Genomic DNA, 12,968 nt, shown 5'->3' with positions numbered 1-12,968 from the left:
GGGAGAGGGATTTTCCACCGCAGTTTCGTGACTGGACCGTGGGAGACTCGGTTGACTGTTAGGCCCTTATTTTCCTTTAATGTGGTTTTAACAACGTCTAAGAGTGACCCCGGTTTGACGAACGTAGCTGCGTTTTGTGTTCTCTGTGAAAACGTTGGTCATGCTCTTCACCTGACACATTGGTATCCACTGAACGGACTGAGTTATACAGGAGAGACAACTTTGCGCGGGGTTTCTGTTATGAAGTTATTTTGCGAGCTACTGGCCACGGAAGCAGACTGTTTGTCACGCAATCTCTCTTCTTACGCATAAAAGAGCTATATCACTAAGGCAAAAACGGCGAATTCAATAGACTGCCTTTCTTTTCTTTGCTATCCCATGGATATTCACTGCAAAACAGACCCCTTCCTGGCGATGCACCGTGAGTAGAGAATTCGTTTCACCATGATAATCTCGTTAGATTACGCATTCATTACTGCATTTAAACGAATCCGTTAAGATTTCATTCTCAGAAGAATTTGCTAATAAAAACATTGCCTATTATTAGTCTATTTGTAGCCTATACGTTTTAGCTTCGCTATGGGCACAGGAAATACTCTATATATTTCTCGTAATTGAAGATGTGCGTTCAAAACAACCCAGGCTATAAACGAATAACATCATATTGAGAACCTTTCCATAAGCATTGTTGGAATATCCAGTGTAGCCCTCATAACGTTTCCCTGCAGACTTCATCCCAGTAAAAGCTGTAATTTCAGATTGTACATATTTGTATTTTAGTCGTATCGGCATAGTATTCTGAATAGGATACCGTTTACTGACTAAAATCTAGAGGTCAGTTGAAATGAGCGCTCCTGAATAGGTGGGGAATGAAGGCATCATTGCACCTTCCATAGCCTACATTTGAATACAAATCATTTTTTATTGCCTTTGAAATAAATGGCACCTGTGAAATAAATTAAGAGATTACTTCCAAAACGCTATATCCACAACTTTTTCACATTTGTGATTTTTCATCAGAAATTATTGCTTATTGGTAACTTAATGTATGTGTAAAATATCACATTTTTTTTTTCATAGATTTGAGATGTGTATAAAAATGTTATTTGTTGTTGTTGCGAAACGCTATATATCCATTGTTTATCTGGAATGGAGTATCCTGTATTTTTGACTGTGATATGTGGTTGTCTCAAATCAAATTTTATTGGTCACATACACATGGTTAGCAGATGTTATTGCGAGTGTAGCGAAATGCTTGTGCTTCTAGTTCTGACCGTGCTAACAAGTAATCTAACAATTTCACAACAACTACCTCATACACACAAGTGGAAAGGAATTAATAAGAATATGTACATATAAGTATATGGATGAGCGGCGGCATAGGCAAGAACAAAATAGCATAGCTAGTGTTCCATGACACAAAGCTATCTTAAAATGAATGCATTTACTGTAAGTCGCTCTGGATAACAGCATCTGCTAAATGACTAAAATGCCAAATGTACATGTTTTACATACAGATCACATTTTACTGTATTGAATGATTTTGTTTAAATATGTTTTTTATATTGATGTCACAAATGTACCATTTGTACATTTCCTTATTAAAAACGTCGTTATTCGTTACATTTGACTGTGTAAAACCCTAGCAGTACTACATATTTCTCAGCGAATGAGGCGGATATATAGCATTTTCAACAAAAAAAAACCATGATTATTTGTCTTTCTGAAAAATATAACATTAAGATGGCATGATTACATAGTGAAAAAACACACCAATATCTTTCATAATTTCTTTAAACAATAAAAGCTAATTTACCAACATTTCTGAAAATGGATTTATAGCGTTTTGGAATGAAACTCTTCAAATGCAGAGACCAAAGAAGACCCTTTCATTTTGGGGGGATTTGAGTCTAACATTGTCTATTTTTATCATTTCATTGACGCGAAATAACCGTCAGAAATATAGGATATGCCTTTAGATGTATTTTTAAAGCACACCGTTGTTGTGAAAATGAGTTTTTTCCTTACATTGTATTAGCCTACGATTAGAGTAAAGGCAACGAGAGACCATTGCCAAATGTAGCCTAAATGATAAATTAATCATTATTGGACCAGCTATCCCGGTTATCAAAGCTCTTTTTAATTAATTACAATAATTTTGCAATTCAATTTAAACAGCTTGAAACATAATATCTGCAACATGTTTTAGGCTGCAATGGAACGGTTACTATGTGGAAATATTGCAATACACAGTGAAGGTAGTCGCTGTTGAGGCAAAATTGTATAACGTTTTGGGCTATCCAATTCACTACAAACAAAATAGCATAGCTTTGTGTCATGGAACATTAGATTATTTTAAAACCAACAAATTAAAGGACAACATGTTTAAATGCATCTAAGTTTAATGAAGCCTACACTGTACAACTTTTCCCTGTAAATTTACAGCATTATACTGGGACCAGAGCAAACTCCTGTAATCATATAATCCTGCTGTAATGATTACAGCAGTTTGCTCTGCTGCCAGTATAATGCTGTAAATTTACAAGGAAAAGTTGTACAGTGTAGGCTTCATTATGCTTAGAGGCATTTAAACATGTCATTTAATTTGTTGGTTTTGTCATCTTTTTTACAGTAATTGTAATGAATGAATGCATGAATGAATGGATTAAATTAATTTAGGGTAGGCATAGTTTGTATTTTATGGTAATTGCATGGGATTGGTGCAAGTGCATTGGCTGCTAGGTAATGTGTTTTCATATTACAGTATATTTTAAAACATTTATTATTTAACCTTTATCTAACTTGGCAAGTCAGTTAAGAACAAATTCTTATTTACAATGATGGCCTACCGGGGAACAGTGGGTTAACTGCCTAGTTCAGGGGCAGAATGACAGATTTTTACCTTGTCAGCTCAGGGATTCTATATGTATACCAAAAATGTATTCATGATTTGCACTTCTAGAGGTCATATCAAAGGCTGTAAAACGTGCAGTGGCTACAGAGCAAAACAGACCAAGGACATTGTAAATACTCAACCAAAGGTTTGAGTCTTACTGTCACTCCAATCAATTCCCTATACACAATTAAATATTTGGGGCACAACTACCACATATCAGTTAAATAACCTCTTACAAGAAATGCCAGCCTCATAATATGTTAATAAGACAGAAACAACAATACCATGCACCCACTAGTGGTCAAAAGTTTCTTGGCGCTCCAAAAACACAGTAGGGTATGGTATTCTGTGCAGTGGAATTGCAGTGCCATTTGAAATACAGTTCTTCTTGAAAGTAACGTATGTTAAACAAAAATGTCATTGGAATTTACAGGGTACAGTGAAATTCTTATGCTCTGAGCTCCAACAGTGCAGATCAAAATAATGGTGCAAACATAATGGTCACGAATCTGCTCTCTGTTTATTCACTATGGCACCCAGAGGCTGCAGTATTGAAGCTTTTTTTTTAATATACTAAAATAATCTGAGCTTCATGCATCTTACCCGACAAGATGGCAATGGTGCTGGAAACTGATAGCATAAGCTATTACTGTAAAAAAAAAAAAAAATAGTATGTTAGAGTAATTTTTACAGGAGGATTACAATTACAGTTAATAACAGGATTTTTCATAATTTTACAGACAATGCAGTGCAAACCTACTTTATTATTTCTGTTAAAACACACGGTATTTTACTGTGCATTCTACAGTGTTTTACTGTTGAAATTACAGAAAAGTCTTAGTGTATTACAGTCCCTGCTCCTAATCTGCAATATGCTACTACCACTATTTATTAGGCTAATCATCCATTAGGCAACAAAAAAGTACAAACAAATGTATTGTGTGTGTGTGTGTGAAAGCTACTTTATGAATGTGTATTTTAAAACTGACATAGAAAGAGCTCTTACTGTAATTGCTCGATGTGCTGTCATGTTGTTCGAAGGGATGTCGTGTTTCACGATGCATCATGTCTTCTGTTTGTATGTAATGTTGTGTTTCCCTCGGTGTGTTGTATCCCATATAGGGCATGGGGGTCTGAACCAGCTAGGCGGGGTGTTTGTGAATGGCAGACCTCTGCCTGATGTAGTGAGGCAGAGAATTGTCGAGCTGGCGCACCAAAGTGTCAGGCCATGTGACATCTCCCGCCAACTACGGGTCAGTCACGGCTGCGTCAGCAAAATACTCAGCAGGTAAGGGAAACATAATTGCACAATTAAATTGGTGTCAAACAGAAATATCTTGACATATGTGTGCACAGTACTTATTTTAGCCAGAGTCATCGGCATTTCTCTTGAATTTGCTTGAATCTGTGTCGACGATTAGGTATCCATCACCCCCAATGGTTTTGATGAATTCCTTAATTTATAAAATGGGCCTCAGACAAGGCAATAGTTTATACTATCAGTATTATTGGCCTAGATCTGAAAAGCGTTTGGGCTCTCATTTTCTGGATTCAAGCTCATGTTTTCATTTTGAAAACCAACATTTAGAGAAAATATTTTGAAATTATATTCAAACTACATTTCTGGATTTAAGTGATGTTATGTTTAAATTGAACCCTAACCCTAACCCTAGACCCTTACCCCCAACCCTAACCCCAACCCTTACCCTAAACCTAACCCCGTACTCTAAACCTAAACCCTAATCATACATTCGTTTATTGGCTGAAAATTTAACAAAGTGGATGATGAAAGTATGAGAACATTGTTTGATTTTGGAATTGTTTATTCGCCTTCCATAATATAACTTTTTACAGCAATTCGGTTATCTTTATATTTTAGTATGTTGAATTTCAATCTCAGATGCTCTCTTCAACTAATGTTTAGTCTACTCAGACTATCCTTTAACTCAGGTATATTAAGCACAGTTATTGCTTTAATATCGGCTTTAAAAAAGGAACATTTTGGCCGATACATGAAACTACAACTAAGATATTTCAGATAAATTCCTTCAGCAATACTCAGCTATAGTATTTTTCCCATATCATTCAAGCCAATTCATATTTTGACCCTACAGGTACTATGAAACCGGCAGTATTAAACCCGGAGTTATTGGGGGCTCCAAACCAAAGGTGGCGACTCCTAAAGTAGTTGATAAAATCGCAGATTACAAGCGTCAGAACCCCACCTTGTTCGCTTGGGAGATTCGAGACCGACTTCTGTCCGAGGACGTCTGTGACAACGACACCGTTCCCAGTGTGTCATCCATCAACAGGTAGGCGATAACTTCACTATATTCTCCATATCGAGGGGAGAATTGTCGTAAACCTACCTACTCTGACCAGTGAATCAATTCGTTGTAGACCCAACAGATAACAAAAATAATAGGCCTATGTGTAATATTGCCCAATAGAAGCACGGAAGTCTACTTGTGTGCGAAGATGAATTTATATCAGACTTATATGGGTTTAGACACATGCTGCCTATTGGATCTAGAACTTGTGTGAAAATTAAGAGGTTTTGCCATATCTGCTGCACGCTGTACATTACCAGATTTGGGTGAAAGGGCACATGCACACACGTTTCGTCCACCTCAAAGGTGGTCTTTGAAGTGGAAATTCAGTACCGCAACCCTCCACAGTCAGCATCGGATTGGCGATTTATGCCACGAATATCAGATCTCGATAAAAAAACCTTCAACGGGGAAAAGCTCCAGCTGCAGCGAGAAATACCCAACCAAATCGTTCAATACGCGGACCACACTGCGACAGAGCCGGCAGCTGCTTTATATAGCCAACCGATCTCTGTTTCAAATAGGAGCGGTGTGGGAGCCATAGTAAACACATGTGAACCCGAGAGGTTATAGCATGCAGGGACGTTGCGAATAAAACCTAGTATAGACTGATAGGCCTATACATGTTATTCGTATTATTTGGAGATTAGTAGAGTCATTTTTTTATGTTTGGTAGAAGAAGAAAAAAAATAGATGATTATTTTGATATAGCCTACAGGCCTACTCTGTAAAGGGGTTATTGTGAATTTGACAGTAGTTTACAGGCAGCTTGATGGCAAGAAATTGTTTTACATTTTATGGTACACCTCCTGTAATTTAAATACGGTATCAAAGCAAGTACTATGTAAGGACAATACTGTAAAAAATGTTATTAAATAAAAAGTAAAGGCTACCAGAATCGGAATGAATGGATGATGAGAGGGATTTTGTATTTGAGGGGAGGGGTTTATATTTCATGGTATTTTACTGTAATTACAAGGGATTGGTGCAAGGAGTTTGGCTGCTAGTTAAGTGTTTACACATCAAAGTATATTAATTAATAGTTGGTGTTTTATATCACTTGCACTTCTAGTGGCCTCAACAAAGGCTTCCAAACTGGTAGCGACTACAGGGCAAAACAGACCAAAAGGACATGGCAGAATGTTCAACCATTAAGGAGAGCTGCCACACCAATCTGTCGCCTATACAAATTGATGGGGCACTATGCTGCAGCACCCCCAGATAAATAACAATGAAAAATGTATTAATATAAAAAATATTTGAAAAGTATTCCCCCCAAATTAGTACGCTAGGCCTTTATTACTCCTGTATGAGCAGAGAAAAATATTCATTGACATTGATATTTCTTCAGCACCCCCTGACATCACTATAATATTACCATTGTTTATTATTATGATTATAATGATGACTATTATTATTATTAGGCATGTCGTTGGGCTTATTTTTAGGCTATTATTGTTGTTATTATTTACAATTTACCAACAAGCAATCCATAGTCTACATTTTGAAATCCATCGCACAATGTTCAACTGAGCACATATCAAAGCTGCAGGCTAAAGTTAAATCTAGACTTGGTTTCCTCTATCGTAATCGCTCCTCTTTTACCCCAACTGCCAAACTAACCCTGATTCAGATGACCATCCTACCCATGCTAGATTACGGAGACATAATTTATAGATCGGCTCGAGGGTGCTCTCGAGTGGCTAGATGTTCTTTACCATTCGACCGTCAGATTTGCCACCAATGCTCCTTATTGGACACATCACTGCACTCTACACTCCTCTGTAAACTGGTCATCTCTCTATATCTGTCGCAAGACCCACTGGTTGATGCTTATTTGTAAAACCCTCTAAGGCCTCACTCCCCCCTATTTGAGATATCTACTGCAGCCCTCATCCTCCACATAAAACACCCATTCTGCCAGTCACATTCTGTTGAAGGTCCCCAAAGCACACACATCCCTGGGTCGCTCGTCTTTTCAGTTCGCTGCAGCTAGCGACTGGAACGAGCTGCAACAAACACTGAAAATGGACAGTTTTATCGCAATCTCTTCTTTCAAAGACTCAATCATGGACACTCTTACTGACAGTTGTGATTGCTTTGTGTGATGTATTGTTGTCTCTACCTTCTTGCCCTTTGTGCTGTTGTCTGTGCCCAATAATGTTTGTACCATGTTTTATGCTGCTACCATGTGTTGCTACCATGCTGTGTTGCTGCCTTGCTATGTTGTTGTCTTAGGTCTCCCTTTATGTAGTGTTCTGTTGTCTCTCTTGTTGTGATGTGTGTTTTGTCCTATATTTATGTTATTTTTTAATTTAAAAAAATCCCAGCCCCCATCCCCACAGAAGCCCTTTTGGTAGGCCGTCATTGTAAATAAGAATTTGTTCTTAACTGACTTGTCTAGTTAAATAAAGGTCAAATAATTCTTTTTTTTTAAACAGAATTTTAGCAAGTTAGCCTTTAGGCCTACTTAGTGCATTAAACTGAATAGCTGTAGGAAGAGAGGTTTAAACAGTCGTTCAACACCCTCACATTTCACATTATACAGGACAATCTAGACAAAGTATCTTCAGACGGCAGACGGTGAAAACCCCAAATGGAAGTGCGCAAGGTGAAAAAGCCCCATACCTGCAAGCGCAAATAATGAACTTTGGTTAGGAGGCACTATTCATAGACCTGGCCATTAGCATTACATTTTAATGAGCCGAAGGGGGGAAAACACATTTTATAATCATACATTCTTTAGATTTGAACAGATTTAATTCTAAATGTGTATCCACATGAAAAGACATCCGTCCAACTTAATCATTAATTGTTGGACTAAGTTTGTCTATAGTCTACACATCTTTTGATATGTGTATTATATAAAGCAAAGAAGGGTGTCTGAATTGCTAGAGGACAGTTGAGGAGGGGTGTTTCTTATTTTAGTTTTCAAGAGAGCACAGACAAAAGATGTGTGCTCTTGGACATAGCACACATCCTCTAGACAATGTGTAACGGATGTGAAATGGCTAGCTAGTTAGCGGTGGTCCGCGCTAATAGCGTTTCAATCGGTTACGTCACCCGCTTTGAGACCCTGAAGTAGTGGTTCCCCTTGCTCTGCAAGGGCCGCGGAACCACCGCTAACTAGCTAGCCATTTCACATCCGTTACACTTGCATACACCACAAGTCCTCTGGATTATTTTACCTGCTGTAATATGGGCTATATAAGTGAATTGATGTAGCCCAAAACTATAAGTAGAGGTTAAAGATGCAATCCACCCTTAGAAATGGAAATCCTACAAACAAGCAAGATTTCTGTCTCTCACAGACCTGTAACTTCTTCTTTAAGAGGCTCCTCTGTCCTCCACCCGTTACCTGTATTAATGGCACCTGTTTGAACTTGTTATCAGTATAAAAGACACCTGTCCACAACCTCAAACAGTCACACTCCAAACTCTTCTTTTAACACATTCAGTGTAGTCACAACAGTACGCCTGCTTTTGGTTTAAAAAGATGTTCCTACAGAATTTTGGAAGGAATTTACCTTCAAAAGAAATGGTAGAATGGTGCAAGGGAGAGAGAATGTGAGGGAGGGAGAAGGAGAGAGAACATCGTGGCATGTGGTTAAAGAGTTGACCTCTGCTCCGCTGATAAAAGAGAATGTCTTTGTGTAATCTTTAATAATTCATGTGTTTAAAGCAGAGACTGGGTTTCACTTTGTGTTGTAGCTGCAGAAAAGAGTTGCCACCAACAACCACATGTTTAATGAACATAACAATTGAACCCAAGGTCCTGCAGCATAAGCTGCTTTCAATCATATTCATCCCCATTTTAATATTTATTTAGGATTTATTTTCTTCTGGAAAACAATGCCAACACACCTAATTCATTTCCCCGCCCAAATTCCATTTCAAGAACATAGATTGGAAATACATTTTAATCTATTAGGCTCTCTCGAGCCATAAGGTCAGTTTTTTTAAATTTAACTAGGCAAGTCAGTTAAGAACACATTCTTATTTACAATGACGGCCTACCCCGGCCAAACCCAGACAATGCTGGGCCGATTGTGTGCTGCCCTATGGGACTCCCAATCACTGCCAGATGTAATGCAGCCTGGATTTGAACCAAGGACTGTACTGAGATGCAGTGCCTTAGACCGCTGCGCCACTCGGGAGCCCGAGATAGAGTGCATTCGGAAAGTATTCAGACCCCTTCCCTTTTTCCAGATTTTGTTATGTTACAGCCTTATTCTAAAATTGATTAAATCATTTTTTTTCATCAATCTACACACAGTACCCCATAATGACAAAGCGAAAACAGATTAAACCATTTTTGCAAATGTATTAAAAATAAAAAAACATAACTTATTTATCTTGCTTTGACACTCGAAATTGAGTTCAGGTGCATCCTGTTTCCACTGATCATCCTTGAGATGTTTCTACAACTTGATTGGAGTCCACGTGTGGTAAATTCAATTTATTGAGCATGATTTGGAAAGGCACACACCTGTCTATATAAGGTCCCACACTTGACAGTGCATGTCAGAGCTAAAACCAAACCAAGAGGTCGAAAGAATTGCCAATAGAGCACCGAGACTGGATTGTGTCGAGGCACAGCTCTAGGGAAGGGTACCAAAACATTTCTGCAGCATTGAAGGTCCCCAAGAACACAGTCGCCTCCATCATTCTTAAATGGAAGAAGTCTGGAACCACCAAGACTGTTTCTAGAGCTGGCCGCCCTGCCAAACTGAGCAATCATGGGGAGAAGGTCCTTGTTCAGGGGAGGTGACCATGAACCCGATTGTCACTCTGACAGAGCTCCAGAGTTCCTCTGTGGAGATGGGAGAACCTTCCAAAAGGACAACCATCTCTGCAGCACTCCACCAATCAGGCCTTTATGGTAGAGTGGCCAGACGGAAGCCACTCCTCAATAAAAGGCACATGACAGCCCACTTGGAGTTTGCCAAAAGGCACCTAAGGGACTCTCACATCATGGAAAACAAGATTCTCTGCTCTGATGAAACCAATATTGAACGCTTTGGCCTGAATGCCAAGCGTCTTGTCTGGAGGAAACCTGGCACCGTCCCTATGGTGAAGCATGGTGGTGGCTGCATCATGCTGTGGGGATGTTTTTCAGCGGCAGGGACTGGGAGACTGGTCAGGATTGAGGGATAGATGAACGGCGCAAAGTACAGAGAGATCCTTGATAAACCTGCTCCAGAGTGCTCAGGACATCAGACTGGGGCGAAGGTTCACCTTCCAACAGGACAATGACCCTAATCACACAGCCAAGACAACGCATCAGTGGCTTCAGGACAAGTCTTGGAATGTCCTTGAGATGCCCAGCCAGAGCCCGCACTTGAACCCGATGGAACATCTCTGGAGAGACCTGAAAATACTGTAGTTGTGCAGCAACACTCCCCATCCAACCTGAGGGCGCTTGAGAAGATCTGCAGAGAAGAATGGGAGAAACTCTCCAAATACAAGTGTGCCAAGCTTGTAGTGTCACACCCAAGAACACTCAAGGCTGTAATCACTGCCAGCTTCATCAAAGTATTGAGTAAAAGGTCTGAATATTTATGTGCATGTGATTGTCACCTGTGCTCCCTCTCCGGCCTCTAGGTCACCAGGCTGCTCATTATGGCGCACACCGTTCACCATCATTACGCGCACCTACGCATCGTCTGACTGACCTGGACTCCATCACTTCCTTGATTACCTTCCCTATATATGTCTGTCCCTTTGGTTCCAATCCCCAGGCGTCATTGTTTCTGTTTCTGGTCTGTGTGCTGTTAGTGTTTTTTGTTTTGAATTATGTTTCGATTATTTTATTAAAACACTCACTCCCTGGAATTGCTTCCCGACTCTCAGCGCACATCGTTACAGTGATATTTTTGCGAATGTATAAAAAAATATCTAAAACCTGTTTTTGCTTTGTCATTTTGGGGGTATTATGTGTAGATTGATGAGGGGAAAAAACAATTTAAACAATGTTAGAATAAGGCTGTATCTTAACAAAATGTGGAAAAAGTAAAGTGGTCAGAATACTTTCGCGAATGCACTGCATATGGGTAAAAAGCATCAGAAGTGCTGTAGATTAGCTAGCTACAGTTACATCACCTTGTTTGACGTCCGTTACCAATACAGGTCCAATGGAGGAAGACTTGCTTTTCTCCCATGGTTTTTAGGCAACTCTCTTTTGTTTTTGTATAGTGATTGTAATGTTCAAGTGATTGTGTCACATTAGATTTCCAGCCTTTGAACCAGTGAGTCTTACTGCTTACCCAGTGTGATACACTACACTCTCTGGCTGAATTACTATAAAGCACAAATGTACTGCTCACTGTTCTAAAATTATCTCAGAGTTTCTGTCGTGGTAACAAGGTGTCATCTGTAATTCTGTTCAAATGTGGCCCCTCCGTTTTCAGGTTATTGAAAAAATATAGGTTGTTGCAGTGGGCTTGGACGAGACACTATTGGCTTTCCTGTCAGATATACTTTATAGCCTAGCCATTTGCATCTGTTCTCTGTCACGCATTCCCCCAACTTTTCTATCCCCAAGATCAGATCAATAGAGCCTGATCCGCATAGACATCGGGAGATGTCTCACTGCTAATCTGACTGATCTGAGGAAAGAGAGAGAGAGAGAGAGACGAAAGATATGAGGAGGGAGGAGGAGAGAGCAACAAACAGAGGGGAGGTGGGGGGGCAGAGTGAGTGTTAAATGAAAATGGGTGAGACAGATATACAAAAACAGTAAAGGGGGGACAGCGATAAGAGATTGAGGGTAGAGGGAGAGGGTAGAATGAGAGAAAGGGAGAGATGGAGGGCATGGGGAAGAGAGCAGGAGAAGAGAAAGAGAGATGTGGAGAGAGAGAGAGAAAATGATAAGGGTATGGTATAGGAAGTGAGACAGGGAGATTATAAGAGGAGGCTAGGTAGACTCAGTGAAGCTGATCATTGAGGTGAATTGATGTGATTTCATGCTTTGTTTGCAAGATCATCCAGTCCGAAGTGCAATGAAGACCTTCCCTCCATACCACATCTTAAGGGTATTGGGACTTAATCATATTTCTAACCCCAGAATGCTGCTAGATTGAATCCGCTCTCTCAGGGGGCAGCCCCTATTCACTCCCACACTCCTCTAATGCCCTGAGATTGGTTATTTGTGACAGAACCAGAGTATCGGGATACGAGGCCCCAAAACGATGGAGGAATTTTAGACATGCAGGGTTATAAATGGATGTGATGTGTGCTATGTTAAAGCATGCTGTATTGTGGGGATTGGGGGAACAGTGTCAAATCTCCATGCCCTGAGGCGAAGAGTTGATTGATCCGTGTATGTTGTTCACTTTGGCAGGATTATTCGCACCAAAGTCCAGCAGCCATTCCACCCATCACCTGACGGTTCCATAACACCACTCTCCACGCCTGGACACACCATAGGTAGGAGAAAGGACCTCAATATACTGTATATACACAGTATTCACTGACAAATACTGGCCCCACCAGGGGTATGAGAGCAGGCCTTAATATATACATGCTAGGAACCTGTACTGACAAATTTTACTGGACAAACCATAGGTATGAGAAAGGTACTCAACATACGTATTTGTCAGTAAATACTGTGTATGTACTGACAAACTGGACACATCATACAGGTTTGAGAAAGGGCAATATGCACAGTATGTATTAACAAATACCGGCCATAGGTAAGAGATAAGGCCTCAATATATACAATATAAAACAGTATGTACAGA

The 12,968-nt window shown here is 39.8% G+C and overlaps 1 protein-coding gene across 1 annotated transcript in view; it reads left to right on the top strand.

Annotated features, from left to right (window-relative positions):
* Positions 1 to 378: 378 nt before the first annotated feature.
* LOC120060587 (paired box protein Pax-2a-like) overlaps positions 379 to 12,968 on the top strand; it is a 53,270-nt gene continuing 40,680 nt past the window's right edge. Inside the window, exons 1-4 of the mRNA XM_039009962.1 lie at positions 379 to 421; positions 4,019 to 4,184; positions 5,011 to 5,208; positions 12,569 to 12,654. Coding sequence (XP_038865890.1) covers positions 379 to 421; positions 4,019 to 4,184; positions 5,011 to 5,208; positions 12,569 to 12,654 — 493 coding nt within the window. The remainder of the gene's footprint in view (positions 422 to 4,018; positions 4,185 to 5,010; positions 5,209 to 12,568; positions 12,655 to 12,968) is intronic.

The sequence above is a fragment of the Salvelinus namaycush genome, chromosome 16, assembly GCF_016432855.1.
Source record: "Salvelinus namaycush isolate Seneca chromosome 16, SaNama_1.0, whole genome shotgun sequence".
Lineage (NCBI taxonomy): Eukaryota > Metazoa > Chordata > Actinopteri > Salmoniformes > Salmonidae > Salvelinus > Salvelinus namaycush.
The sequence above is the reverse complement of the archived record's forward strand: the minus strand, read 5'-3'. Positions and strand labels throughout refer to the sequence as shown.